This window comes from Amphiprion ocellaris, chromosome 3, assembly GCF_022539595.1.
Source record: "Amphiprion ocellaris isolate individual 3 ecotype Okinawa chromosome 3, ASM2253959v1, whole genome shotgun sequence".
In the NCBI taxonomy this organism is placed as follows: Eukaryota; Metazoa; Chordata; class Actinopteri; family Pomacentridae; genus Amphiprion; species Amphiprion ocellaris.
In genome coordinates, this window is record NC_072768.1 from 34,437,234 (window position 1) to 34,464,812 (window position 27,579).

Genomic DNA, 27,579 nt, shown 5'->3' on the forward strand with positions numbered 1-27,579 from the left:
TGAAGTCAGAGTGAGACGCCGCTGGAGTTATCTGGGTCATCGTGGATTAAACTTTAATTTCACTGTAGTGAGCTTCAGTAACGAGTCTCATACGAAGCTGCAGCTCGTCTGATCAGCTCTTTGTTAGAGAATTAGATTCACGTCAATAACTGTAAATAATGTTGTTTCCTCACCTCGCCGTTCTTCCGAACATGCAGATACTTTTCACACACTCCTGCTCCATGCTGGGCCGCTGGGAACGGAGCTGCTGTATTATGTAATAGTTGATATGAAACAGGGAATGTTGCAGGAAAAGATGTGCACTCACTGTCACACATGCAGGTCATAGGACATGTCAGAGTTGGATTTTTAATGCGTCTTAGACTGCAGAGTCCCCCGGAGGCCCCCATCAGAGCATTTCCAGAGACCGTTCTTTAGAAAGGCACTGCATCATGTCCTCTTGTTGTAATTTATCATCACAGAAACTGCTTGTAGTCGCCGTGGAGGCAAAATACTTATGATTACGGATCAATAAAAGGATTTGCATTGTGCTAGGAATCTCCTGGTAGCTGCAGATGCTGTAAACCCGATAACGGCAGAAAACAATCTTCTCATTAGTCACTACTGAAGGCAGCTTCATGGAAATACAGATGTGCTACAGGCTGGTTAGCTCAGCGTTTTATAGCTCGCTAACAAGGAGAGACACATAATTAATGTGAGGTAAAATGAGCAGTTAAGGAGGAACTTGCAGGGTGGCGACTTCGATGAATTACTACGATGGAAAATGAAGCGGAAAATAGATTTTTGAAAAAAATGCGACTCTATGCACTGCAGTAATACAAAGCCAGGTTCAGATTATTAACAAGAGATAAAGATTCTGACGATAGTTTGAATCAGAAGGTGCTGCTGCAGGAACCGCAACAGATATCAGTCTCACAGTGTGGTGTCAATAACCCATCCAGAACTACAATTGCCCTACAAATTGTCATACAAGTGTTAAATTTTGCATGTGTGTTACTTTCTAGGACATGAAAGTGATGCGAAAATTTAAAATGGCAACCATTTTTCAAATCGGCTGCTATTAGAGTCAAATTTTTGCATCTTTTTAAATATCTTTTAACTCAGTTATCCACTATTGGTGATAATAAACATAGTTTTATACATTTTTGACAACTTAGAATTTGATTCTGGTAACAGAGAGCATTTATAAACCTTCTAAAGACAGTAGAATGTCACTAATATATAGTAAAAACAAGTGACTCAATGTCCTGATAGGCTGGAGTTTGTGCAACCTGCAAAAACACAATAAATGACCATGATGTAAATATGTTAAATGCATAAGTAATTAGCAAAAAATGCCAATTTCACAGCTGCTCCAAGGCCTTAATGTGGCTTTTTATTAGGAAAAAGCATTCAAATTGCCTACATTTTCATCTGAACTTCTGCCTTTTTGTTTCTATAAACATATAAAATCGCACATTAGCTTCTTAAATGATCATTTACAAGAAATATCAAGTACAGATTTAGTTTAAAAAATCAAACTGCATGTTGCTCTTTAAGCTATTGCCAAAGTAATAAAAGCACAGTTCGTCCCGAGGGGGACGTGAACATCTGCACCAAATTTTACGAGAAACAATCCAGTCATTGTTTGGACATTTCAGGCTTAACCACAAATGTCAATGCAGTTATGGTGCTGGAGTGAAAATCAGGGGGTTGACAAAGTCCTTGGGATTTATCTTTCTATACAAAATTTTATGACAATACATTTACAGGTTGTTGGGACGTTTCAGCGTAACAATGAACAGTTTAATTACTGCTTTTTTTCCCCCTGCAAGCCAAGGCCAAAGGAAAATTGCCAACACAGTTGATAAGAATTGGGATTTTTTATTAAAATACAGCCAGTTTTGTTCATTGTGATTTCATTTAGTGGAGCATAATGGACATTTTTTTTAATCAAATGGTCGAAAATAACAAAAAAATGCATTTATTTCGGTCAAACAAGGCAACACAGAGTCATTCTTTACTGTATGTATGTGGACTGATCATCCACAAGAAGTAAATATAATGTTAGTTAGGTGTAGTTGTTATTATTGTAGAAAGAAAAGACATTTACAGTAAATATATTTGCAGACTGAGTTGGGATTTGTTTTCTTGTCTTCCTGCAACCAGAGCATCATTAACAGTTAGCTCCGTCAGCACTTGTTTGCAGAAATCCGTGGTCTTGGTTAATTACTGAAAAAGCCACACAAGATGCAATGGCTCTACTCCAAGCAATACTATATTTTCTCCACAAAATATCTAAAAGCAACGCTGAGAGAAAAGTATTTTAGTGTATTTATGGCTGAACGTGATACATCAGCCCACGGGGACAAGCAGAAAAGTCCATTAAAAAAAGCCAACAAAAGTTTGGCTCATAAAAAACACAGCAGATTTGCAGTAATATAAAAAAGGTCAGACTAAAATTGACCTCCTTCCTCATCTCTCTTCCTTTGCAGTCCTTGCTGCTGATTCGTCAGGAGATGGTGGTTTCCCAGAAGAAGCTCGGCGACTTCTGCGAGGCTCTGAAGCAGTACCTGAAGAACGTCTCTGCTCAGAAAGACTGCTTTCAGTAAGTCTGGCTAAAGTTGCTGCTGCTGCTGCACTGCAACCCTAATCACTTTAAATATTTAATATGTTCCATTTTCAACATCAGTTTTTCTCACTTTATTAAGCACTGCCTCAAATATTCCCTCCTCTGCTCTTAGATTGTGTCTTTTTTTTCTCCTGCGCACACATCAGACACAGTTGTGCAGCTCTGAGTGGGTATTTCATCATTATCTTCCCAAAATCTGCTGTAACTCCCAGGTGGTTGGGGCTGGTGAAATACTAATTCTGTTCCACAAACCCAGAGCGTCTAACGCTGTACCTGTAATATCGTGTGATGTACGCATGCTCCAGCTGTTCTAAGCCTCCTGAGCCTCGGGGTGCTGCCGAACTCTCTAATATCCAGAGAGATTTCTGCAAATCCCAGACTCAATATGCTGTATGCATAGTCCAGAGTCATATCCTGCAGATGCCCTCGGCAAGACGTCAAGGTTCTGCCTCTGCTGCACTACTTGTACAGTTTGTAGTACAGCAGGTTCTGCAGCTTGTACTACAGTCAGGACAACTATGTGCTGTTTACTCTAGTACATTTGTGATTTGGGGAGTCATGTCACAAGTCATTAATGATGACGACCAGACAGGGTCAAAGTGAGTCAATCATCATGTTGTGCATCTTAGTGTATCTGAGAGTCAACATCATGTCAAAAAACAAAATAAATCCAGCTTAAAGTTGCAAGGATAAAAGGTACAAAAGTAAGAGTGAGGAAGTGTTTGATTTCTCATGTTTCCACTGGGTTGCCGCCTTTAATAGATGTTTGTTCTTAGACTTGTTATACTTGCATTTCTGCAGCTTTAAGAGTCTCAATCTTCTGACTGATGATTTAGGTTTTCCTAATATATACTACAAAAGTTTGGGGTCACCCAGACAATTTCATGTTTTCCATGAAAACTCACACTTTTATTCATGTGCTAACATAATTACACAAGGGTTTTCTAATCACCGGTTAGCCTTTCAACACCATTAGCTAACACAATGTAGCATTAGAACACAGGAGTGATGGTTGCTAGAAATGTTCCTCTGTACCCCTATGGAGATATTCCATTAAAAATCAGCCTTTTCCAGCTAGAATAGTCATTTACCACATTAACAATGTCTACACTGGATTTCTGATTAATTTAATGTTATCTTCATTAATAAAAAACTGCTTTTCTTTCAAAAATAAGGACATTTCTAAGTGACCTCAAACTTTTGAACGGTAGCACAGATATAATCCTCCTTTTTCATTATTCCATATACTTTGTGTAAAGCACCAGTTTACTAGCAGCAAAACAGACCCAGAGCATGATAATGCCACCACCATGCTTGACAGTAGGTTTGGTGTTCTTGGGGTTAAAGACCAAAACAAACAAAAGTTGTTCTATTAATGTTAAAATTGGAAACTTGCTAGCTAACAGTTGTGCTGATTTTTCCCTGCTATTAGGAAAATAATGAGCAGAAAGATGCTACAAAGAACTTTGATAATTATCTTCTTTTTGTCCCTGCAAGGGACTTCTTTAAACAGAATCATTTGATCCTCATAAAGTTATTGATCACAGCAGCTTTAATAATACTTTGTGGCTGACAAGACAAAGATCACATCTCCATCTGCAGTGCTGCATAAAAGCAATCAGCCCTGTGTTTGTTTTTACAACACTGAATCATAATCAGTATAAAAAGTTGATTAATGGTTAGACTTTTCTCAGAAAAAAAGAGTCTTTTGTCAAACTGACAACAAATCTTTACAAATGGCCTAAATTAAATGAGTAGAAAATAAATGATCCAACATCCAAATTATCACTGGAGCAGCAAACTGTGTTTAGAAGTGTGCAGGGTTAAACATTTTCTGTCACGATGCATCATACAGCACACAAATCTTACCCACACTGTGTGCAGTGAACAGCCCTCAGAGCAGTCGTTAAAATAACAAGAGTTCGGTTATAAATTGGACCCAAAATCAATCCGTGTGAGGAACGGCCATTAAAAAGGCCTAAAGCAGGTTCTGTGGTCCGTTGAAGCTTTTTTTTACAGTCACACTGAACAATATGTTGAAGTCTTTTCACACAGAGAAGACTAGTCGTGGCAGCGTCATGTAGCTCACCTTGGAAGGTTTGTTATAGTCGGAAGTAGAATAGGAGGGTAACCCTGACGGAGCTTGAGCAGTTTTCTAAGAAGAATAAAGAAAAATAAAGTCCACATGAACTCAAGGCTGCTGTAGATTTCTGTGCTCAGTACTGACGTAGAGGAGGACAAACACATGCAGTGGCTTTTATAACTAACCAGCAGCTACATCCAGAAACAAAATACTGAGCAAAGCAGGACAATAAATCAATACTTTTTATGTTTGTACCCACCCCGTTCTGCATTAGTTCCCCACACTTTGTGACCTCCCAGCACAACAGTGGCAGCATATCTTGTAACAGAATGGAGCCTCTGGGGAGGAACTGTTTCAGAGCAAATAATATCCTAAAATCATTTGCCTGGAAGATGCTGAAAAGCGGAACGGGCCAAAGGTTCTGCAGTCGGAGCACGTTGTTGTTGTTTCATTGTGTTTGTGCTATTATGGAAAACTTGGTTACACTCAAATCCCAACAGACAGACTGTGCTGAGAAAGTTGGAATTGGATGTCCAGACCTTTGAAACACCATCGTATAAAGCCTGTTCTTTCCAGGAAGCTCAGTTCAAGCATCACCTTTTGTCAAGTTGTGTGTTTATACGGTTGTGAACAACAGTTTGCATACACTTTCAAAGTCCTTGCATATCATAGCAGTGTTAAGTTTTCAATAACTCCTATAACTTAAAATATTCTGTGATGGAATGATTGAAACACGTGTCTTTGTCACAAAAACAATTATGCATCTTGTTTCTTTGGTTTGAATTATAGGTCCTCTATAATATATCTGCTGGGTCAAAAATATACATACAGCAATACTAATGTTTGGTTGAACAAATTGCAGCTGCTTTTGGTAGCCATCTACAAGTTTCTGGTTGTATCTTAAACCCTCCTCTTGACAGAATTGGTGCAGTTCAACCAAATTTGTTGGCCTTCTGACAAACTTGTTTCTTCGTCAGTCCACAGGTTCTTGAGGACTTTGAACAGACCAGTCTAAAACCTTAATTCTAGTCTGATTTTAACATTTCTGCACCACTTCTGGTGTGTGTTCAGGGTCATTGTCTTATTGCAACACCCAACTGTGTTCTAGTTGATGATTTTAGGTTTTCCTGAAGAATGTTTAGGTAATCCTCTTTCTTATTATTCCTTTTACTTTGTGTAAAGCAGCAGTTTACTGGCAGCAAAACAGCCAAGAGCATAATACTGCTAGCCGCCATGCTTGATGGTAGGTTTGGTGTTCTTGGGGCTAAAGGCCTCACATGTCCCCTTCAAACATATTTCCAATCATTGTGGCCAAATAGCTCAAATTTTGTTCCATCTGACCACAGAACTTTCCTCCAGAAGGTGTTTTCTTCGTCCATCAGCAGCAAACTTCAGTGGAGCTTTAAGGTTCTGCTTCTAGAACAAGAACTTCCTTCTTCATGGAGCCTCTTAGCCCATGTTGATGTGAAACACTGCGGACACTGACAGCTGTGTTCCAGCAGCTTATAATTCATTGCAGATCTGATTGTTAATGATTCTTGGTTGACTCTTGACCATCCTGACCAACTGATTCTCAACAGCAGGTGATAATTTGTGTTTTCTTCCTGATTTTAGCAGTTAAACAACTGCACCATGAACTTTATATTTACTATCAGTTTGTTGCACAGTTGATTTGGGAATCTCGAGCTGCTTTGAAATGGCTCCAAGTGACTTTGCTGAATTGTTCAAATCAGTGATTTGCTTGTTCAGATGTTCGCTGAGCTCCTCAGACTTCCTCATCATCGTGTTTGTGACTAAGTCTAATTAATGAGTGTATGAAATGGGCCCTATTCAAATTGGCTCAGAGGAGTCAGCAGCTGTAGTCAATTGTGATCACTAATGAGAAGTTAAGAGGCCATGACACTTAGAAAATTTGATCAGTGCAACTGTTTACATCACAAAGAATAAGAATTAATAAATAATAATTTGGTTTGCTTTATGTAAATTTTTCACCAATATTGTCATATCTCCAGAAGACCTAAAATACATCTATGAAAGAACCAAGATGCATGATTGTTTTTTGTGACAAAGACGCTTCTGTTTCAATTATTTCATCATAGAAAATTAAAACAGTGAGTCAAAGTAAACTCAAGCATTCTGCCAACTGTATGTATGTTGTGAAAATTAACAAATCAAGTCATACAAAATTCTGGTGATGTATCCGAGTTTCCACACTGACATAAGTTAAATGTTTTGTTTTCAGAATTACCAGAAAATGTTGCAGCCTGCTACACCTTATGAATCTTACTGATATTTGACATTTTGTTGGAATCAGCAAGAAGCCTCCTCTGAATATATAATCTAGCCCTACAGCACAAACAAAATATATCATGGTGTTAAAGCTTCTACCTCGAGTCCCCCCATGTTGACCTATGAACACATCTGACTAAAACAGCATCCAAAGATGAATATATTTGCACTTTCTAATGCTCACCATGGCAAATTTTCTAAAAAGCTGCACTTGAAATACTAAGTTTAGGATGAAATAATGTTGTTAAAGAAATCTATATAGTTCATTTCTTCTCTCTTCCTTTTATTTGGATCCAGAAGCAGCTTCATGATGATTAACAGTAATAGCAATAATAGCTAATGATATGGGAATATCACATATTCAGAACCTTCTGTGATTGTTATTAATTGAGCTTTGGTAGACTAGGAACTAAAACGACAAGAGTTTAAACAACTTTAAGACCCTCTTTTGTGAAAATCAGGATTTGTTAACCTTGTTAACATGTTCATATATTGTTTTTTTTTTTTATATGCTAGAAGACACATCATAAGCAGAATAAGCTGTCAAAAGGCATGGTGGTACTTTTTGCATCATTATTCTTCTTAGAATCAGTTTTTGGTTTCAACATGTGTGGCTTAATTACTCCAAAATTAGAAACGTAGAGTAGTTTTACAGTGTTTGAACACATCTATTCACCTTCACCTCTGTTCATATAGTGAATTAATTTACATGTTCATAGATCTGTGCAAAGAAAGCAACGGTATAGAGCTGCATCTAAGTCATTTTAAGCAGGAAAGGACTATTTTGCAGGAAAAGGAACTTCTAAATATGTAATTTTGATGAACAGAGATGAGTTTTTTAGGGGTTCAATCAATGCAGAGAGAGGAACTTTAATTTCCCCTGGCCCTGCTGTGGAAACAAAATCAAAGAGCGTAGGAGGAAAAACTAAAAATCTGTGAACTTTAGCTCCTGGAAAATGAAAGTTACTGGAACTTGTTGGGCAGAAAAGCACCTTAAGATGGTGAAATTAAATATTGCTTGCTAGACACCGTGCTGCATGTCAGCTTGTTTAGTTCAAAGCATTGCTGTGACTCCTAGACCCCATAATAACCCTGTAAGTCCCAAAACCAGCCAGTGGATTTGAAGGCACATTATATTTGAAAAACAAATTAATAAACAGCAAAATTAAACCATTTATCAGAGCAACAGCCTGTATAGTCAACTTTCCACCAGCTCTTGAGCTACCCATCTGTGATGTGCTGTTTCATTGGGAAAATTGATCTTATCTTAGCTCCAAATCATGATAATTTATTGAAATTACTTTATTCTACATGTCTAATCTTTTTAAAATTTTTCAAAATGAACTTTTTGCACCACACTCTGTAAAAAAAAAAAAAAAAAAAAAAGAATTTCTGCTCTCTTCTGGGCAACTGAAAAGCCATTATTGACTCAAAAATCAGTCATGGGACAGAAATTCAAAACCTCTCGGCTGAATTGCAGGATGTGTTTCCACAAAGCAAAGTATGGAGACAAATTACAGATACCAAGAGCAAAATATAGCATGTAGTATCAATAAAATAAATGCAACATGGCTCAAAAATGGTGTAGAGAGGAGCCAGTTGTTGGAAGATACATTTAGCATAGTGAAACATCTATCTAGAGTGGAAAACACTCAGTTTTTAGAGGTTGTAAAAATGTAAATAGTAAAATATCTATAGTGTGTCAAGTCTTTATTTTATTTTCAAGCATTAATACCACTTGTGGGCATTTGGAAGAACTTTTTTGCACCACATTCTGAGTTTCTGCTCTCTTCTGGGCAACTGAAAAGCCATTAGTGACTTAATTTCAGAAGCCTCTCAGCTGAACTGCAGGATGTCTTTCCATAAAGCAAAGTATGGAGATGACTTACAGATACCAAGAACAAATTACAACATACAGGATCAATAAAATAAATGCAACATGGCTCAAAAATGGTGTACAGAGGAGCCAGTTGTTGGAAGATACACCCAGCATGGTTAAACATCTTTCTAGAGTGAAAAACACTCAATTTGTAGAGGTTGTATAGATGTAAATAGTAAAATATCTATAGTATGTAGAGCCTTTATTTCGTTTTCACGCATTAATACCACTTGTGGGCATTTGGAAAAACATTAAACATATATATTATTACATGCATTCCGGTCTTTTTCAGTTTTTGTAAAACAGACGTCAAAGTTCAGCATTGCTTTTGTATTAGTTTGTATGATTTTAACTTTGTAATGCTGCACAAAAGACATATTTTAGCTCTCTACTTCCATAAAGGTGCAGAAATTGCAGTGAAAAATGAGCCCACGGTGAGTAAAAAAATATGACAGGAGCAAAAAATTCTTGGTGATCAGAAGGTTTAAAAAAGGCAAATTAGGTTTCATGAGAGGAAATTATGATTTCACAAATGCTGGCTCACAAATAATAAATAAATCCAGCGCTGCTCGGTGAGTTCTGCTGAATGTGGATTCTGTATTTTACTATCAGCTTCATCCATCGCTTCCAAACCCCGTTTCCTTCAAGGTCTGTGGGAACCTTCGCTGCAGCTGCTCTCCTAACTGATAAAAAGCTTCACTCCAGTGAGTCACACCTCCTTCACACTGTGCTCCTGGAGGACGGCGAGTATTAAATGCCTCGCCGTGGTCAATAAATAGCACACACAGCTGGAAGGGCTGCAGGAGCAACATCACACTCACTCTGATGCTACTGTCGGGTTTGTGCTGTTTGTTTTCAGCCGTCGTCCGTATTTATCCCTTTATAATAAATGCAGCAACACGGAGCTTATAGGTATCTGAAGTAAATAATACATGAGGGAGAAGAAGGTTTGTTGATGGAAGCTGCCTCCTCATTACCTGTGAACAGACTCCTCTCTGCTGCCTTGATCTCTTCCTGTTATCTGCCCTCTCTCTTCATGTCTTTGTTTAATCTTCCACAAACTAGCTGTAATATATAAAGTTTATTTAGTCCCTGCCTCCCCTGCTCATTATCTTTTAGGGTGCATGTGTGATTGCATGTACAAACACTTTATTATATCCTCCAGCAGAGCTCACACAAATCAGGTTATTTCTTTTGAAGCCCTGCGGAGACGTCGCGCTCCGCTGCAGCCTAGTGCCCTCTATAGGTCCAGACAGGAACTACACATTGATTTTGAACCTTTAGACTCCTTATGCACGTCTTAGACCAAGTAATTAAATCAAATTTTCAGTTAAAATACAGGATATGTTAATTAGTATTGGTATTATTCATAGAAACTCAAAATTATGCATGAGTGGAGCATTATATTTTCATTTAACCTGAATTATGGAGTTCCAGTATTAATTCAAAGTTAAATAAATAATTTTTCTTTCTACTTTCTGTCTTCTAGTCTTTGATGGAGCTCAGGATGGATGTAGTAATCCTCCTTCCTTCACTGCAAAGACTCTCTGCAGACTAGTTTATCAGCCTGCAGTGTAGAAAACTATAAAATATCACAAAACCGGATGAGAAATGTAAATCAATCAGTGTCAGAACTTAAAGATTGTTTTCCTCATTTTTGCAAAGCTCTGTGCTTTCGCTGTGAAAATTGGAATCCTAAAATATTGAAAATGAAAATTGTGTTTGTGATAAGAGGCACCCAGAGGGGGCATAAATCCGAGTGTAATTTCATGCCGAAACAAAGTGCCGAAATGGGACTGCACTGCCTCATCTGCATAAACACAACCTCAGCTGCTGCTTCGGAGAAAACAGGTGCAAATGATGGACCCAAGAAAAGAGGAAACACAGTGAGAAGTTAGCTGTGTCTTACTCTGCTTCTATTTCCCACCTGAATCTAAACACTTTTACACACCAGCTGTATCCCTGTTTAAGTAGTTTAGCCCTTGTTCCTGTCACTTTTTTACTTACTGTGGGTTCATTTTTCACTGCAATATGACGTTCTGCACCTCTATGGAAACAGCAGAACAACGGCTAGAAGTGGAGAAAACTCAGAAATGACTTTTGTGCAGTATGACAAAGTTCTAATGCTATAAATCATCAAAAAGGAAAAAAAAATGAAGCTTAGTTTGTTTGATTATTTGTCCATAGTGTCCACAGGTGTTGCAATTGCTGTGGAAAAATGGTGGCTTCACATTCTGTAGATATTTAACTATTAACATTTATAGTTATAGTATAGTTTCTAGTTATAGTTTATAGTATGACCGATACAAACTAGACATTTTTCACTTTCTTCTAAGATGTTTCACCATGCTGAATGTATCCTCCAACAACTTGCTCCTCTGTACACTGTTATTGGGCCATATTGTATTTATGTTTTTAATCAAGTATGTTTTATTTTGCTCTCAGTCTCTAATTAGTTTCGATACTTGTCTACCATCCTGCAGTTCACCTTAAAGGTTCCTAAATTTTTGACCAGTGGCTCTTTGTCACAGCGCAGTCACTCATGACTTCTTGGTTGCGCTGAGGAATGCAGATTTTTTTCATTTTTTAAGAGCATCTGATTAAAGTAAAGGGTTTGTTTTTGACAAATATTTAAATGAGGCATGTAGAATAAATTGATTTTGATGAATTTTCCCAATAAAACCCTGAGGATCACAGAAGATTATAGCAAGCACAGTTGCGATGTTTGTTTTTACAGGTTCTGGTTTTGATGATTGACAACTTGCTCCTCTGGATAGTATTTTTATAGCCATGCTGTTTTTATTTTATTGCTCAAGCATGTATTGTTTTGCTCTTAGTCTCTCGAATTTGTTTCCATGCGTGTCCACTCTGCTTTGTGTGAACACTGCCTGCAGTTCAGCATAAAAGTTCTTCAGTTTTTGTTGTGTGGCTGTTGGTTGCAGCTCCAGTCACTAATGGCCTCTTGGTTCCACTGACGAATGCAGAATTTTTTGTTCATCTCGTAAAAGGAAATACTTTGTTTGTGGCAAATAATTAAATGAAGCATATACAATAAATAGATTTTGATGAAATTTAACAATTTTAATCTTTGATTTGGTGAATTTTCCAAATGAAACTGTACATCGGACAAGATTAGTTCAAGAACTGCTGGAAAAGTTTTGACTGATAAATTCACAACGTGTACCTCTGTATAGCGTTTTTAGTATTATTTTATTACCAAAGTATGATTTATTTTGTTCTTGGTCTCTCTAATTTGTTTACATATGTGTCTCCTCTCTGCTTTATATAAACACTGCCTGCAGTTCAGCCGAAAAGTCACGGAAATTTTTACACGTGACTGTTGATTTTAGCTAAGTCACTGATGGCTCCACAGTTGCACCAAAGGGCACTGAATATTTGTTTTTTTATGGAATGTGGTTAGAGTAAGTCGTTTATTTTTGACAAATTTAAAATGAGGCACGTAGATTAAAGTGATTTTGATGAAATTTCACAATGTGAAGCTTTGATTTGGTTAATTTTCCAAATGAAGCTGCACGTCACACAAGAACTGCTGGAAAGTTGAAAATTCAAAGATTTTTTTCTGTTTTTAAAACATCTCTCTCCAATAAATTCACAGTTTGTTCTTCTGTATAGTGTTTTTAAGCCATGCTTCATTTATTTCATTGTTAAATCATGTATTATTTTGCTCTCAGTCTCTCCAATTTGTTTCCATACCTCGATACTCTCTACTCTGTGGAAACACTGCCTGCAGTTCAGCTGAAAAGTCACAGAATTTTTCACACGACTGTTGGCTGCAGCTGAGTCATTAATGGCTTCACAGTTGCACCGAAGGGCGCTGAATTTTTTATTTTTTTTTTTTTTTATAGAATGTGGTTAGAGCAAACAGTTTATTTTTGATGATTTTTAAAACAACAAATACAGAAAAAAAGAGATTTTATTTGGTTAGATTTTCCAACGGAGCCAAGTGTCACTCATGGGTAGTTCGAGGACCATTGGAAAGCTGAAAATCTTGCAACTCTTTCTGTCTCTGGCTCTGATAAATGGAGTGGTTTCTGCAGTTTTTTAAACATAAACATGCCTTTTAAACTTGCAGGCAGTGAAGCTCAATGTTGGGTAAAATTGTTCCATCATGTTCACGGCTCCAGTTCACAGCTTCAGCCCTTAAATGCAGCATTTTCTGAATGATACTAGAGGTAAACATGGACAAAGATAAATGTGGATTATTACCAGCACCTTGTTAGAAATAAACATCCTTTATGCTTCTGTGGATGCAATCAGGTGGATCCTTGGTTCTTTACAGCAAAATGTTCCCTATAAAACTCCTCCATAACATCTGCCCGGGTCACACACGTTTCCTTTTTCCTTTTTATTATTGCAAATTTCATTTTTACTGATGTCATTTTGTCTTTTTGGTGTTAAGCACCGTGACATCAATATCTTACGGGTTGAGATCTGCTGCTTTTATTGTTTCATTTCCAGAATGTGTCCTTTAATGTGCACTTCTTGTGACTTTCCTCCCCCATTCTGTCATCCTCCAACGTTCCCATCATCTCCTCTTCTCACCTCATTCCTATTCTCTCTATCAGTGTGACTGCTGTACGTCTGCCGGACGGTTTATCCTTCGTCGTCTACGAGTTCTGGGATGGAGAGGAGGAGTGGAAGAGGTGAGTCTTCAGTCGTGTTTGGCTCAGCTTTTTATTCCTAATCCTGAACCCCCTGCTGGAATCTGTCATTCACAGCAGCATTAAGAGCTTCTTGGTTTTCTGTGACTTGTTTGAGCAACAGGCAGAATGTCAATGCTGAGGAGGAGGAGGAGGAGGGTTCACTGCTGCTGCAAAGTGATTCATTCCCGATGCTGAGCCACTTTAAAAGTATTAAAAGTCATCAGAGAGTGAGGACATTCATATTGTTTCTGAGAACGGCTCGGCGTCAGCACTCTGGAAGTTTTCTGGACCTGAGCTCGTCCCTGTTTTCATTGATTGGCCAAATAAAGCGAGCGCTCACTCCTCTTCCATTACTGTCATAAGCCCATTGGAAAAATTCCTCCATCCACATTTAATTAGAGTTGCTGAAGCACTCGAGCTGCGTCGGGTCGTCATGATTTAGTGATGCTGCTGATGTAGCTGCCCGCTGATCTCACTTTCTGCTCCACTGCTCGCAGAGTTTCACCAACATTAATATTTCAGCTCCTACAGTAAAGGCTCAGGGCTCCCAGGTCATGTGTGCTTCTATTAGCGGATGTTGTGTGTTGGAGTTCTCACCGCCTCCTCTGGTTGCAGGCACCTCCAGTCAGCCCCCAACAAGGCCTTTCAGCATGTGAAGGTGGACACACTGTGCCAGCCGGAGGCCGTGTCGTCTGTAGCTGTACCAGGTCAGTCAAATGCTACAGAATGAACTTTATTAGTTTATTGTCTTGGAGAGTACGCCTGTGTTTGAGTCTACAGCTCCTTCCAGATGTGAACTACTTTCTGTTAATCTGACAGCATTTGAACGCATCACTTCATGTCTGAATTAGCAGCTGGCTCACTTTTCCAGAAATATCACAACAGCAGTCATATTACATAGGTTCCTTACTCCTAATCTAGATACCTCATTATAGTGAACTATGTAGGGAGCTCCTCAGAAAAAGTAGAATTATTCGAGTAACTGCATCATTGCCATCGCTCATTAAACATATCAGATGGGTGCCAGCTTTAGTAGTGAACCAACCAGTATTTCTGTGACAAATTCATATCATACTAAGCGTATTTTCCAGAATTAAAGTAGTAAAAGTACTAAGTAAAAATACACTTTTTTCTTTGTGTTGTGATACATTTCTCTGCTTCCATTGAACATATTAATATGAATTATTAGTTAGAATTATTTTTCACGCCGTAATTCATGGATTTATCCTGTACCTGTTTTCAGTTCAACAATATACACATATAGAAAGATATATTCTATCGAAAATAACACTATAAAATATGTCTTTACACTGTAAAATATGACTTTACACTATTAAAAAATACATCTTAACACTATAAAATGTATTTACTCTATAAAAAATACATCTTAGTACTATAAAATCTGTTTTAATGCTATTAAAAATTTCTTTACACTGTAAAATATGACTTTGCACTTTTAAAAAAATATGTTAACATTGTAAAAAATACATCTTGATACTATACGTCTTAACACTACAAAATATGTCTTAACACGATAAAATATGTTGTAGCACTATAAAACGTCTTTTCACTATTACAAAAATACGTCTTAACACTGTAAAATACATCTTAACACTGTAAAAAAATACATCTAAACACTATAAAATATGTCGTAACTATAAAATATGTCTTTACACTATAAAATACATCATAGCACTATAAAAATACATCTCAAAACTATAAAATACATCTTAAAACTAGAAAAAAGTATGTCTTAACATTATAAAATACATCATAACACATAATACATCTTGACACTATAAAAAGTCTAAACACTATAAAATATGTCTTAGTACTGTAAAATGTCCTAACACTATAAAAAAATACATCTCAAAACTATAAAATATGTCTTTACAGTATAAAAAAAATACATATTAACATTTTAAAATATGAGCAAGCAATCGAATGAACAAACAGGCACAATAAAGCAAGATTCCTCAAATTGTGTGAAGTGATTAAAGGGAGGATTTTTCAGTACATTTGCCCCAATATTGGTACAAAATCAATGAAAAGACAGTTTATTGCCAGAAATCACAAAACACATTTTAGAATAGAATATATATATTGTCATTGCAATTTACAAAGCCAATTAATCAGTAGTCAGGTCCAGACAGTTAATGAGAGAGCTTGACAGTTTTGTTTCAGAATCTGTACTCGATCAGATAAATGAAACTCTATTAGAATAAATATTATCCTTGTCAACAGGAGCTGAAGTTTAATTTGTTGCTTCCAACTGTTTAGGAGTTTTTCCTCTGAGTTTATTGAATTTCTGCAGCTTCAAACACGTATTTGCCAAGCAGGCACAGCAGGGTAGCTTCTTTAATTACCTCTAATTATAAATTATCCCTGACGTGAAGAAAGGATCGATCGAGATTTAACAGCAGGTCACACTGTTTACTTTCTACACTGACAGAGTGACAGTCTATCAGCTGCAGGTAAATCATTATATGCAACAGCAGACTGGACACTTTTATTTGACTGAAGTGGCAGTCATGAATAAACCAGGCTGTTTGATGAGCTCCTATTAGTTCATCTGTACGAAGCTGTGAGGAGGATTAACGTAAAAACGACCTAAAAAAATGAGCTGAAGTGTAAAATACATTGATTTATGCTAAGACAGGAGTTGCAAGATGGGAAATGTAGTACTTAGAGTTTATAGAGAGCAATCTGCACAGGGAGTAAAAGTGGCAGTATTAAAAAAAATGTATCTATTGAAGATTTCAGGCTGTTATTTGAGGTGCAGATGGCATTTTCAAATCCCACGTTGTGTATTTCTATAAACAAAAAAGGCTCATTCAGAAAACAATTATCAGAACAGACAAATTTTGAGTTTTTAATCAGACTCTTGTCAAATATATGTGTGAACAATTGGCAACATTAAACATCCACCAAAAGAACATAAAATCACAATATTTAACAATAAAATCAACTTAAATCATTTTTAAGCGTGTCTTTGAGGGTTAGTGGATTTTTTATTGTCTTCTGGTGCTTCTTGTAGCTGCCAAAGTTAAGGCTCAAAGCATGTTTAGATTCATCAAACTGCTCAGATAGTTTATTGTTCTTGTTTTATTTAAATCGCACCGCAGTCACAGTTACATGCATCTAGTATTTCATCTTCTTTTCTCCTTTTTAATTGGTCCCAAATCCACTCTGCAGCCTGACAATAAACCCAAACATACAGTCAGAAACATACAGAAAGTCCGATGGCAGATGGTTTGACCCCCACAGAGGCCTGATCTCAGCATCAATCAGTCAGTTTGGCATAAAATGAAGAGAAAAGAAACTCTGAGATGAACTAAATCCACAGAATGACCTGTGGCAAGTTGTTCCAAGATGATGAAAAAGTTACCTGCTGAGGACTAGTGCTGATTAAAACCCAAAGATGCCAAATATACTCGAGCAAAACTTTGTTTACTTCGCTTTAGATGAAGCAATTTATCTTCAAAAGAGCCCTTACTTGTACTTCAACGCTGAAAACTTTAGTACCGTTCTGCATGTTTCCCACAAATACACGAGTCAGGAGAAGGTCCATACTAACTCATTAGGCTCCACTGTTAATTATTATTCTATGCAGTAGTGCCACAGCCCCAATATCATGTCTTAAAATAGCTTTATTTTGTCCAAACCCAAAGATATTAAGAAAATATCAAGAAAAGCAGCCAATCCTCAGTTTAGATCACGACTGGATTAACTTCCTTCGGGGCAAAAGTTTGTCGTTGAGCTTTACAACACGTCAGATTGTTATTTTATAGATACCAAGAAACCAACCAAGTCCCGCAGAAATGAAATGATTAGTGGTTTAGTCAGTTGACAAGTAAGACAAGAGAAGACTGCAGCACAATGATATGTTATTTGTTTTAAAGTTTATCAGAAATACATTTTACACCTTCATCAGCTAAAATGAAGGACAAAAAAAAGATTAAGCCACATAGGTCCAGTTAAATTAGTCAAGTATTAACACACATTAATTTACAGAAAAATAAACCATTACAGTTGATTAATAGTTGAGTCTTTTAAGCAGAAATGCCCAAAAATGTCTAAAATTCTCAGCTTCTTAATGGGACTACTGGCTTGTTTCCAGGTTCTCTTGGAGTGTAAACTAAAAATTGATGGTTTTTCCAATGTTTTGTCAGAACAAAAAAGATAGTGAATCTGTTAATTTTGGCACCAGGTAATATTATAGGCAGTTTTGCCATTTTTTCCAACAAAAATCATTAATTAAAGGAAATATTGGTCACATATTGATCACTAATAAAAGCAAAAACTAAACTAATGCAAGTTCATCAATGTGGAGGATAATTTTAACTCGTAGACTCTTTAAAAAAGGTTGCATATGTCGGTTGTTGGTTGCAATCTGTGCGTGGGTGAATCCCCACAGCTATAAGTATACAGGATGTCCCTAAAGTCAGGACACATAGGAAATCTCATTAACTCTAATATTTTTTGCCTCCACAGATTTAATATGGCTTTGTCAAAAGAAGAAAGAATTGAACTGGTGCTTCTCGGTGGACGTGAAGGATGGACATATGGAAATACAGGGTTAGGGTTAGGGAAGTGATTTTTGGGGCTAGCATGAATTTTAGCCATGACCAATTCTTTAGTATGGGCTGATACATTTGGTCATCCAGAAAGGGGTTTGTCCATGACACTGCCCGTTTCTTTACACTTTTTAACCACCTTCACCACCGTGGAAAAGCCGAGTGGAATCCTCCTTGGATGACCTGCATTAAATTCATCTGCTATCTTTCGATATGTCCATCCTTCACATCCACTGGGAAGTACCAGTTCAACTCTTTCTTCTTTCGACAAAGCCATATTTAATCTGTGGAGGCAAAAAAATTTATAGTTAAAGAATTTCCCTGTATCCAGACTTTAGGGAGACCCTGTAAATGTCACATTGCCGATCATGAAACTTACATCTCTGTGCCTGTGCATGAACTTGTCAGAATACAGTTCAGACTTGTCCCATGTTTAAAGCGACTGCTGTTGCGAAAAAGAAGCCAAGACGTTCAGCTGCCATTAGATTGTTATAAAGAAGTCGGCGTCTGAAAGGAACTCCATCCTGCAATGGATCGAAATGAAAGCAGTGACGCAACAGAGCACAATTACAGGAGCCGAACACGGTTTCCTCACAGTCCCGAGGAAGCGATTAGTGTTTTGTCAAGAACCCTGACTGTGTCATTATCTGAAACTCAAACAACTGCAGCAACCTGCTCAGAAAATGGCAGCGTTTAAATTGACTGACACGAATCCGAGACGGGCTGTCAGTGATTCAGGCTGATGTTTGGATGGCTGCCATCCTCGGTGTCTCACTTTTTATCCGTCGCTCTTCGCCATCTGCCAAATTTCTCCTCATTTTCCCCCCGAACTCCCCTCTAGGGCTCATTTTCTTTAACATCTTCCTCTCTGGCCTCTTTCTCACCTCGCCTTCCTTTGTTTTCCTGCAGCCGCCTGGTGCAGCGTGAACAGGGACTGAGCATGAAGATATTCAACTACACGCCAAGACTCCTGGACACGCCCCACTTCTTGTTCTTCTTCTTCTCCCTCCTCCTCAACTTCCCTTCCCTCCAAACCCACCTTAAAAAAAGAAAAGCCTTCCCTCCCCCTGCGTTTCACCCCCACATCTTCCCCCCAACTCTTTTTGTAAGTACATGTTTACATAGTGCAAATGAACGGTGTCAACTGCGGTGAAAATTTGAACAAACAGTGCATTTTACAGAAGACGTGTTTCGCATCTCACCACAGGTAGTTTTCGCTGGAGATTATTTCATGTTTCAAGTAGCTCCGAGCCACTTTACGGGGGAGTTTGTCATGTAGCAGGGACCCCGAGTTTGAGTTTTCCATGTAGCAGTTACTGGGTGGTCCATGTGGGAATGCGGCATTTTAATTTTTTATCACTCATTAGGGTTCAAACGATCATCTGTGTAGCTGCTGGTTCACCGTTTACGAAAGAATGCAGGAGTTTTTTCGTTGGTAGCCGATCACGTTTTGGACATTATTCTCACATCGGCCATTTCTGAAGTCATAAACGAGAGCGGTCTAGTTGTCAGATTAGCATGCAATCTCAGGAAAACAGAACAGTAAGTCTCTGACAGCTAGCTAAAAGTCCTGAGTATCTGGACTGAAGTGCAAGCAAATTGTCTGCACTGAAAACGGGCAAAAAGAAAGCAGGAAAGTCGTGCATCTAGTGGCTAGAAACATCAGCTTGCAGACAAAATGCTCATTTTAATAATGTTCATATAACAGGACTTTTGTTGTTGATATTCTCAAAACGTAGCTGCAGTTTAGCTGGAAAAAATATGAGCTTAGCCTGAATAACCCCATTTAGCAAGTCGTTTTTGCGTAAGAGGCTTAAAAAAGGAAGAATGGATTCTCAAAAAGTGACGGAACAAGAGTATAATTGTGGAGTAGAGTTGCTCACAGGTGTTTTCTTGTATGATTACTGCTGCAAGAAAGAGCCAAAATGAAAGAGTTATTTCTAATAAACTCTCAGAAAACCAGAGTACAAGTTGCAAATTTAGCTTTTTAGCCAGTTAGCCGAAATTCTCTCACTATTTTACCTCCATCAGATGCTTCAGATCCACTCAATTGTTCTGTTCTATGAGCTTCATCTGCATTTATTGAACATATAATGGCTGCTGTGGGAGTAATGTCTATAAAGGACATGCTAGGCATAACAAAAAAATGTTTTTTTCATGAGCAGCAGAACCACAAAACCCAAATCTGAGAAGACAGATGTCAAAATTCAAAAACAGTCAAGAGTCAGTCATTGATTTCTAGTTCTTCATGTAGCTTTGTTTTCATCATTGACATCAGGGTCATTAGATGAGTTTTGCTGTCGAACGATCATTTCTGATTTATCCACTACCTTGAGAAAGAACTAGAGAGTCACGAGCAGCACGTCACTGTTCTCGGTTTGATTTCTTGCCTTCTGTTTGATTGTCTGAAGCGGCGATGGGTAGCTTCTCTTAGCTGTGCGAGTCTAGTAGAGGTTGTACATATTGCCAATGTTGTTCTATTATATTTGTATTTCTCTTTTAGTGCTTATGGTGCAGGTTTTCTCCTCAGTGAAAGTGGCAGCGGCTCTGTAGGCGCTGTGGCTTCTCTGTATCCGAACAGCTACCATCACAAACCAATCTGAATGACGCTAAATATAAAGCCTTAAACATCACCACACGGGCGAGGAGGTTCAAAAGGGTTATTTAAAAGATGATTATTCTGTTTTTTCAATGAGTGAATTCCCCACTAGCATTATTTCTTTGTAGAAATCAAATCACATTTACTTTCAGGACGTACTGCAGCTGCTAATTTGGGAATTCGTCATAACATTTGAACCTTAAGCTTTAGCGGTCTTGCTTATAAATCCGTCACAGTCTGTAGTGCAAAATAACAGTCATCAAGCTTCTTTGTGCTCTGCAAGAAACCTTGATGTAACAGCGTAGATGATCGTGGGTCAGAATATGTAGAAAAGCATACTAGCTAGCATACCTGTATCTTTTTCCTGCATACTAAACAGTATGGCAGTATGGATATTGGAACGCACCTCACGACTTCTGTTGAAGTAATATTATCGATACAAGTTTCTAGAAGTCTGTGCACAAGACCTACTCAGTTAACATCACTGGAAGAATAACCTCCACAACCCTTAACGTGCTGTAGCAGCTACAGTACGTTAAGAGTTGTGGAGGTTAACGTACTGTAGCAGCTAAATCAACCACCTTCGCATGAAAATCTATTAATGTGATCACATGCATTATCACTGTTGACTACCTTTAAACAAATGCAAAAAAACACTTTTAAATAAGACATTACAGAAAGTTACATTATCTGCAAATGTAGGCCAAATCAGGTGGATTTTGCCTTTAAAAATTCAGCCAGAGCATCCTCTAGAAGTACTAATGAGCATTTTATTCTGATAATGTGGCTAATGACAATATTATTTAATGGAATTTGGCAACTATTTGGCTCATGTCGGCTCATTTTGCAATCCTGCTACATGCAAATAGACTAAAAGCTCAACCTGAATGCAATCATGGGTCTACAAATTCCAATCTTTGTGTACTGGTTAGCTTTATGAAATACTCAAATTACTTAAATGAATGGATTAAGTCAAGGTATATTCAGATTTTTTGCCCCATTTTAAAGATTTGGTCAACTGCCATTCTTGACTACCTTTAAAAATGGAAAAAAATTACACTAATTTAAAGAACTCAACATGGCAGAAAGTTACATTTTCTACAAATTTAGGCTCAATCAGGTGGATGTGGCCACTAAAAATTAAGTCATAACATCCTCAAGAAGCATTGATGTGCATATTATTCTAATAATATTTAATGGATTTTGGCAACTAGCTGGCTTATATCGGCTTATTTTACAATCCTGCTACATGCAAGTAGAATAAAAGGCCCTAACCCCCTAACCCTAACCCTACATGAATGAGATCACATGTCCACAAATAGCTAAAAATGTCAAATTTTCACATGCTGGGATGCTTTCTAATATGGTCAAATTATGTATACAAACTGATTAAGTCAAGGTATAGTCAGATTTTTTTGGCAGTTTTAAAGATTAAGTCTGTCACCACTGTTGAGCCTACCTTTAAAGATGCAAAAAAAAGCCCCACTATTTTAAAGAAACATGGCAGAAAGTTGCATTTTCTACAAATTTAGGCTTCATCGGCTGGATTTTGCCTTTAAAAATTAGGTCAGAACATCCTCCAGAAGCACTGATGAGCTTATTTTTTTGATAACCTGACTGACAGCAATGCAATTTGGCGACTAGCTCGCTCATCTTGGCTTATTTTTGCAATCCTGCTGCATACAAGTTGACTAAAAGCTCTACAGGAATGCGATTATGTGTCTACAAATAGCTAAAAGTCCAATTTTCACATGCTGGGATGCTTTCTACCATGGCTGAATTAGGTAAATGAACAGATTTAATCGAGGTATATTCAGATTTTTTGGTCGATCGCCACTGTTGATCCTCCCTTTAAAGATGAAAAAAAACCACTGATTTAAAGAAGTCGACATTGCAGAGAGTTATATTTTCAACAAATTTAAAAAGACAAATAGCTAAAAGTCCAATTTTCACGTTGGGATGCTTTCTGACATAGTCAAATTATGTACACAAACTTAACAATTCAAGGTAGATTCAAATTTACTATTTACTGCCCTGATTCGATTCAGATCTCTCCTATCTGCCTCCTCACCGCCACTGTAAGCCCACCACTGTAACCCAATCAGACTCGGAAAGCACAATGTACAAATGAGTGAATATCGTGACTTGAAGATACATTAGAAGTTAAGGAGTATGACGAGAGTATTTAGAGATCTATATATAGTATTACTGTTTATCTGGGTAAAAAGATTTGTTGATGAATCACTCTGTTCTTTAAAAAGGTGCCATGTTGCCATCCACCTCACTGTCGGGTCTATTTTCTCATCTTGCCGGTACTGTGGTAGCAGTGAGTGGGGATCCAGCTACACTGATACTGATGTCGATCTGCACCGTAAACCTTCGTCTAGCGCGCCGGGCTGCACTGAGCCGGACAGGACTGTGTGAAACATGGAAGTGTTGATTATTATTGCATATATACGGTAACAGAAAAACAGTAGGCTTGTAGAACAGGCATGCAAAGGCGTCGCTGCTTTATAGGTGAAATGTTTTTACTAATCTGAGTGTTAAAGGCACCACGTGGAGTTTTGGACCACTAATGGAGCAATGTTTGTATAATTTCACAGCAGTTATTTAATTCAGTTAGTGGCAATAAAATGCCAAGAAAGGTAGTAATGTGCAAGTTACTAGCTCGCAAACGTGGCTACAAACAATGCTAGATATGAAGAAATCAAAGGTCTGCTTTGCTAATGTGTTATTAGGAAAGAAATAGATTTATTTCTTAGAAGTGAAGCTGTCGCTGTGCCAGTTAGCATTTAGCTTAGCTGTGGTTTAGAACGACAGCGGAACTTGCAGTGGTTTAAAATGGATCTGAGTGCTAAACTGTGTAAAAACGAGCACAGATCTATCATAAAGTTACCCTTAAAGTGGCATGTTATGCTAATTTTTATCCCTTCATTATCATTCTGGGACTCTACTAGAGTAGCTTTGTCACTTAGCATTTAGCTTAGCTGTGGTTTAGAACAAATGCGGAAATTGCAGTGGTTTAAAATGCACCTGAGCGCTAAACTGTGTAAAAACAAGCCCAGATGTATAATGAAGCTACCATTAAGGAGACGTATTATGCTAATTTCCAGCTCTATATTTTCTTTGTCGGATTCCACTAGAGTACCTTTGTCTGAAAGAAGCCATTTTGCTCCTGTCTCTTTAAGAACCTCCTCCCTAAAAGCCCATTTTCTTCTGATTGGCCAACTTTAGGAAGCCTGCCTACCCAAAACTTGTCAGCAATGCCTCTTATTCTTGCCTGTGTGGAGGTTTTAAAAGCAAACTAAAAAGCCCTAAAGTGATATAATTTCTCGGTGATTGGAAATGGCAACTTTTCAACTCTATATGTTCTGAACACAGCAACAAAGATTAAAGTCAGATGTTGTTGTTTGGTAAATAGTACACTAGTTACTGGCTTATTGTGTGAGGTAACAGTGGATTTAATCTTATTCACAAGCCGTATTTTTTCTACATGTTCCCCTCATTATAGATGGGAAATTAACTAAAATGCTGACTACAGTAAAAAAAAAACATCAAATTTTACATAGCAAGAAATTGCTCATGTGCTGTTGGCAAACAAATGTATGGTATAGGTGTGTTTTTTACTGGAGCAGGTGACATATAAGGAAATCTGTGAAGAGTTGATGTTAGTAAATGGCAAAAGTTGTAAGAAGTATAATACTGGGAGGAAAAAAATAACTGAAAATGGAAGATATTGAGATTGCAATATGTTAAATGACATTTGGAGACTTGCATTGTGATTGGATCTAGGTGTACAGCTTTAGTATGTTTTCTGAAGAAGACATCAATCCTATAAGAAGAAAAGCTACTTAACTCCACCTCTTCAATCACAAGAACACATTTTAAAACCAGGAAACCTATAAAGCTGCTATGATTCTCCAGATAAACCGTCCATATACAGATTTTCTGTCGGTTTCAGGTATAAATGGGTCAAAGTGATTTCTGCAGGACACAGCAGTTGGGTTAGGTGTATATCTGCTTCTGAGGACCCGGCTGTGAGACAGCATTTTCCTCCAGCCACCCTGAACCTTAAACCGCAGCTAAACTAATGACGCAGAAACAGCTTCAGTCTGTTTTGGACGAGAAACTGAGTGTAAACAACATTTTGCCACCAAGAAAACTCCACAGGGCGCCTTTAACCTCTCACTTGTTACAAAAGATTTAACCACTTGCACTCTTGTGCCACTACGAATCTTTTCTGCATTCGAGAAGGAGCTGCTAAACTCTCAATAGCAACATAAAGCCATATTGCATGGATCGGTGTTTACATGTCAGTGACTTACTATCCTGATAGCCATAGTTTACAGCTGAGTGCAGCCCGACCGCCGTGATTGAGGGTCATCCTGTCGTGTACATTTCGCCCAGCTCGGTTTGGGTCGTGTATATGAGGTAGATAGTCGAGTGAACTGTCAGAAATGCCAATACTGTTTCCTGTTGATACATTCCTGAATGTCCCTCAGACTGTGTTTCTTTTTTCTATCCTCCTACTCCTCAGTGCAACCTGCACTCGGCCGTATGACGGAAGAGTTTCGCCTTTTAACGTGAGCCGAAGCAGATCGAGAAAGAACGTTTTACCGGCAGCGGGGTAAATAAAGTGTGCAGATCAGAGGACTGTACTACGAAGCAGGATTAGTGGGTTTAATGAGGTTTGTTTAGCCTAAAGTTTTCAGTATCATGAAGGTGGCTCGGATGCTGTGCAGCTAACCTGGTCTCCTTTTTGACCAATCGTTTCCTCATTATTCTCAGCTGAAGAAAAATGTTTTATCTGCAAACGTGGAACCGTACATTGCTAAAACCACCGAATGAAGCCGTGTAGTTACAGTATCACACATTGTATTCAACGCGTTGCCATGGGAACCCAACACATATTCATCCAGTGATGCAGAAATGGCATAAATATGGATTTATGTTTGATCTGTTTACTCTGCTGGTACTTCAGCTGATACAAAAAATGGATTATTCTACTGGTATTTATTGCAACAAATATTCAATCAGTAACATTAGTTTCACTTTGATTTGGCCAAAAATGAAAGTAAATTTTCCTGCATTATGGAACAGACTCAGACCAAAAATACAATATCATGTTTAAATATACGAAGTTTAACAGCTCTAATGTGCAGCTGTCAGGAATAAACAGCAGCATTGATCGGTAAAATAGATATATTTACACAAGTTTACCAGTTTTCTATCAGCTATTTTGATAAACGATTTATTGGTTTGAGCAATTAAAAAATAAAAATTGGATGCAAAATTCACTGATTCCATCTTCTTAAAATTGATTTTTTTTTTCCAATTTCTTTCCCTCTTTTGTCACATTTAAATTGAAAATCTTTGAGTTGTGGTTAGAACAAGCTATTCAAGGACATTATTTTGGGCTTTGTTAAGCACAAATCAACATTTTCCACCATTTCCTGACATTTTAGAGACCAAATTAATTGGTCAATCCAGAAAATTAATCGGAATAATAATGAACATCCCAGCTAGCAGCAAGCAACATCTACGCTAACCATAGCTATGTTGGCTAATGCTAACTCGTGTATACCTAAGCAACAAGAAGAGTTTTACTGGATTTTCAGTAAATCTAGAAGTAAAGGCTTACATTTTTGGCGTCACAGAGCGAGGATACTGTTGTCAGATTGCGCTGATTTGACAGTTTGATGAGCAGAAAGAGGCTTTTGGTCAAATTTTTTGAGACAGATCAAGTTTTATCCATTTAACACTTACATGGTGGTGTTTCCACCTGAGGCTGAATAGTAACTGTTAGTTGCAGCCTTAATTAGGTACTTATCCATAGTCAGTGTGTTATCTAAGCCTGTCTTGCTTCATTTAGCAGTAGCAACGCTTTTTAACATAATAATTTCTCAATGTTTTCAATAAAACAACCTGTTGACTGAAGTACGATCGTTTCATATTGTGCCGAAGACTCAAATGACGTGTTAAATGCCCTCATTTAGTTTGAGTTCGAAGCCCAAAGTCTGAAAGAAAGTTGAAAACCTTCATGATGCCTGATTTTTCTTGACTGGGGTTTTAGTTTTGGTGAAGTTACACAGAAACACGCCTGAATTTGTCGAACCTGCTTCGTCGTTCATTCTTCTGTGGCTGTAGGAAGCTGGTGGACTGAACACGTCATCAGATTTACCTCCACGATGCCAAATGAAACGAAACCAATCAGGAACTTTTGCCAAACTGAGCGACGTCGTAACTCTTCCCTCGTCCGGCTGCGTTCTTTTCTATCCTTCAACTGAGTGCATGTCAACTGAATGTCCAGTAACTTCTTTGCTGTAGTATTAGGCCATGCTACTCTTCAATGGGTTTTGTGCATTTCTTACCTTCTTCTTTCTTTTCTAGTATTCCTACGAAGGGAGACAGAGATTAAAATATATTATATAAAATATATATATAAATATAAATATGACTAGAAAAATGGCATACAAGAATGAACATTCACTTTTATGGCAATGTTTAATGAAATATTAATTCTTAATGTATGTTTCAGTAAAACTGCTTTCTCTTCTTGAGTGTAGAGACTTATTGCAGGGATGCAAGTATTATATTTGGTCTTTGAGGAATATCTTGTTGAAATTCTAGATGATGTAGAGTGATGCAATTCAATAAAAGTATAAAACTGAGAGCTGTGTGGCTTCGTTATTAAATGCCGACGGTTATTCGTGGCTCCTTCCTGCTCAAATGTTCTGGAAGACGTGGGATTAATCTGAATTTTTCATTTGTCATATCAGTCTGCATTAAAATGAACAGTGAGTTTCCATCTGATCTCAGTCAGAAAAACACAAGTACAGATGTGGAACAAGTACTCAGATGTTAGAAATAAAGTAAA

At 37.7% G+C, this 27,579-nt stretch overlaps 1 protein-coding gene across 2 annotated transcripts in view; it reads left to right on the top strand.

Moving 5' to 3' along the window:
- necab2 (N-terminal EF-hand calcium binding protein 2) overlaps nucleotides 1–27,373 on the top strand; it is a 233,004-nt gene extending 205,631 nt beyond the window's left edge. For both annotated transcript variants that reach the window (XM_055008047.1, XM_055008046.1), the window contains 4 exons: nucleotides 2,475–2,587; nucleotides 13,449–13,526; nucleotides 14,142–14,233; nucleotides 19,013–27,373. In XM_055008047.1, coding sequence (XP_054864022.1) covers nucleotides 2,475–2,587; nucleotides 13,449–13,526; nucleotides 14,142–14,233; nucleotides 19,013–19,041 — 312 coding nt within the window. In that variant the 3' untranslated portion in view covers nucleotides 19,042–27,373. The remainder of the gene's footprint in view (nucleotides 1–2,474; nucleotides 2,588–13,448; nucleotides 13,527–14,141; nucleotides 14,234–19,012) is intronic.
- Nucleotides 27,374–27,579: the final 206 nt, after the last annotated feature.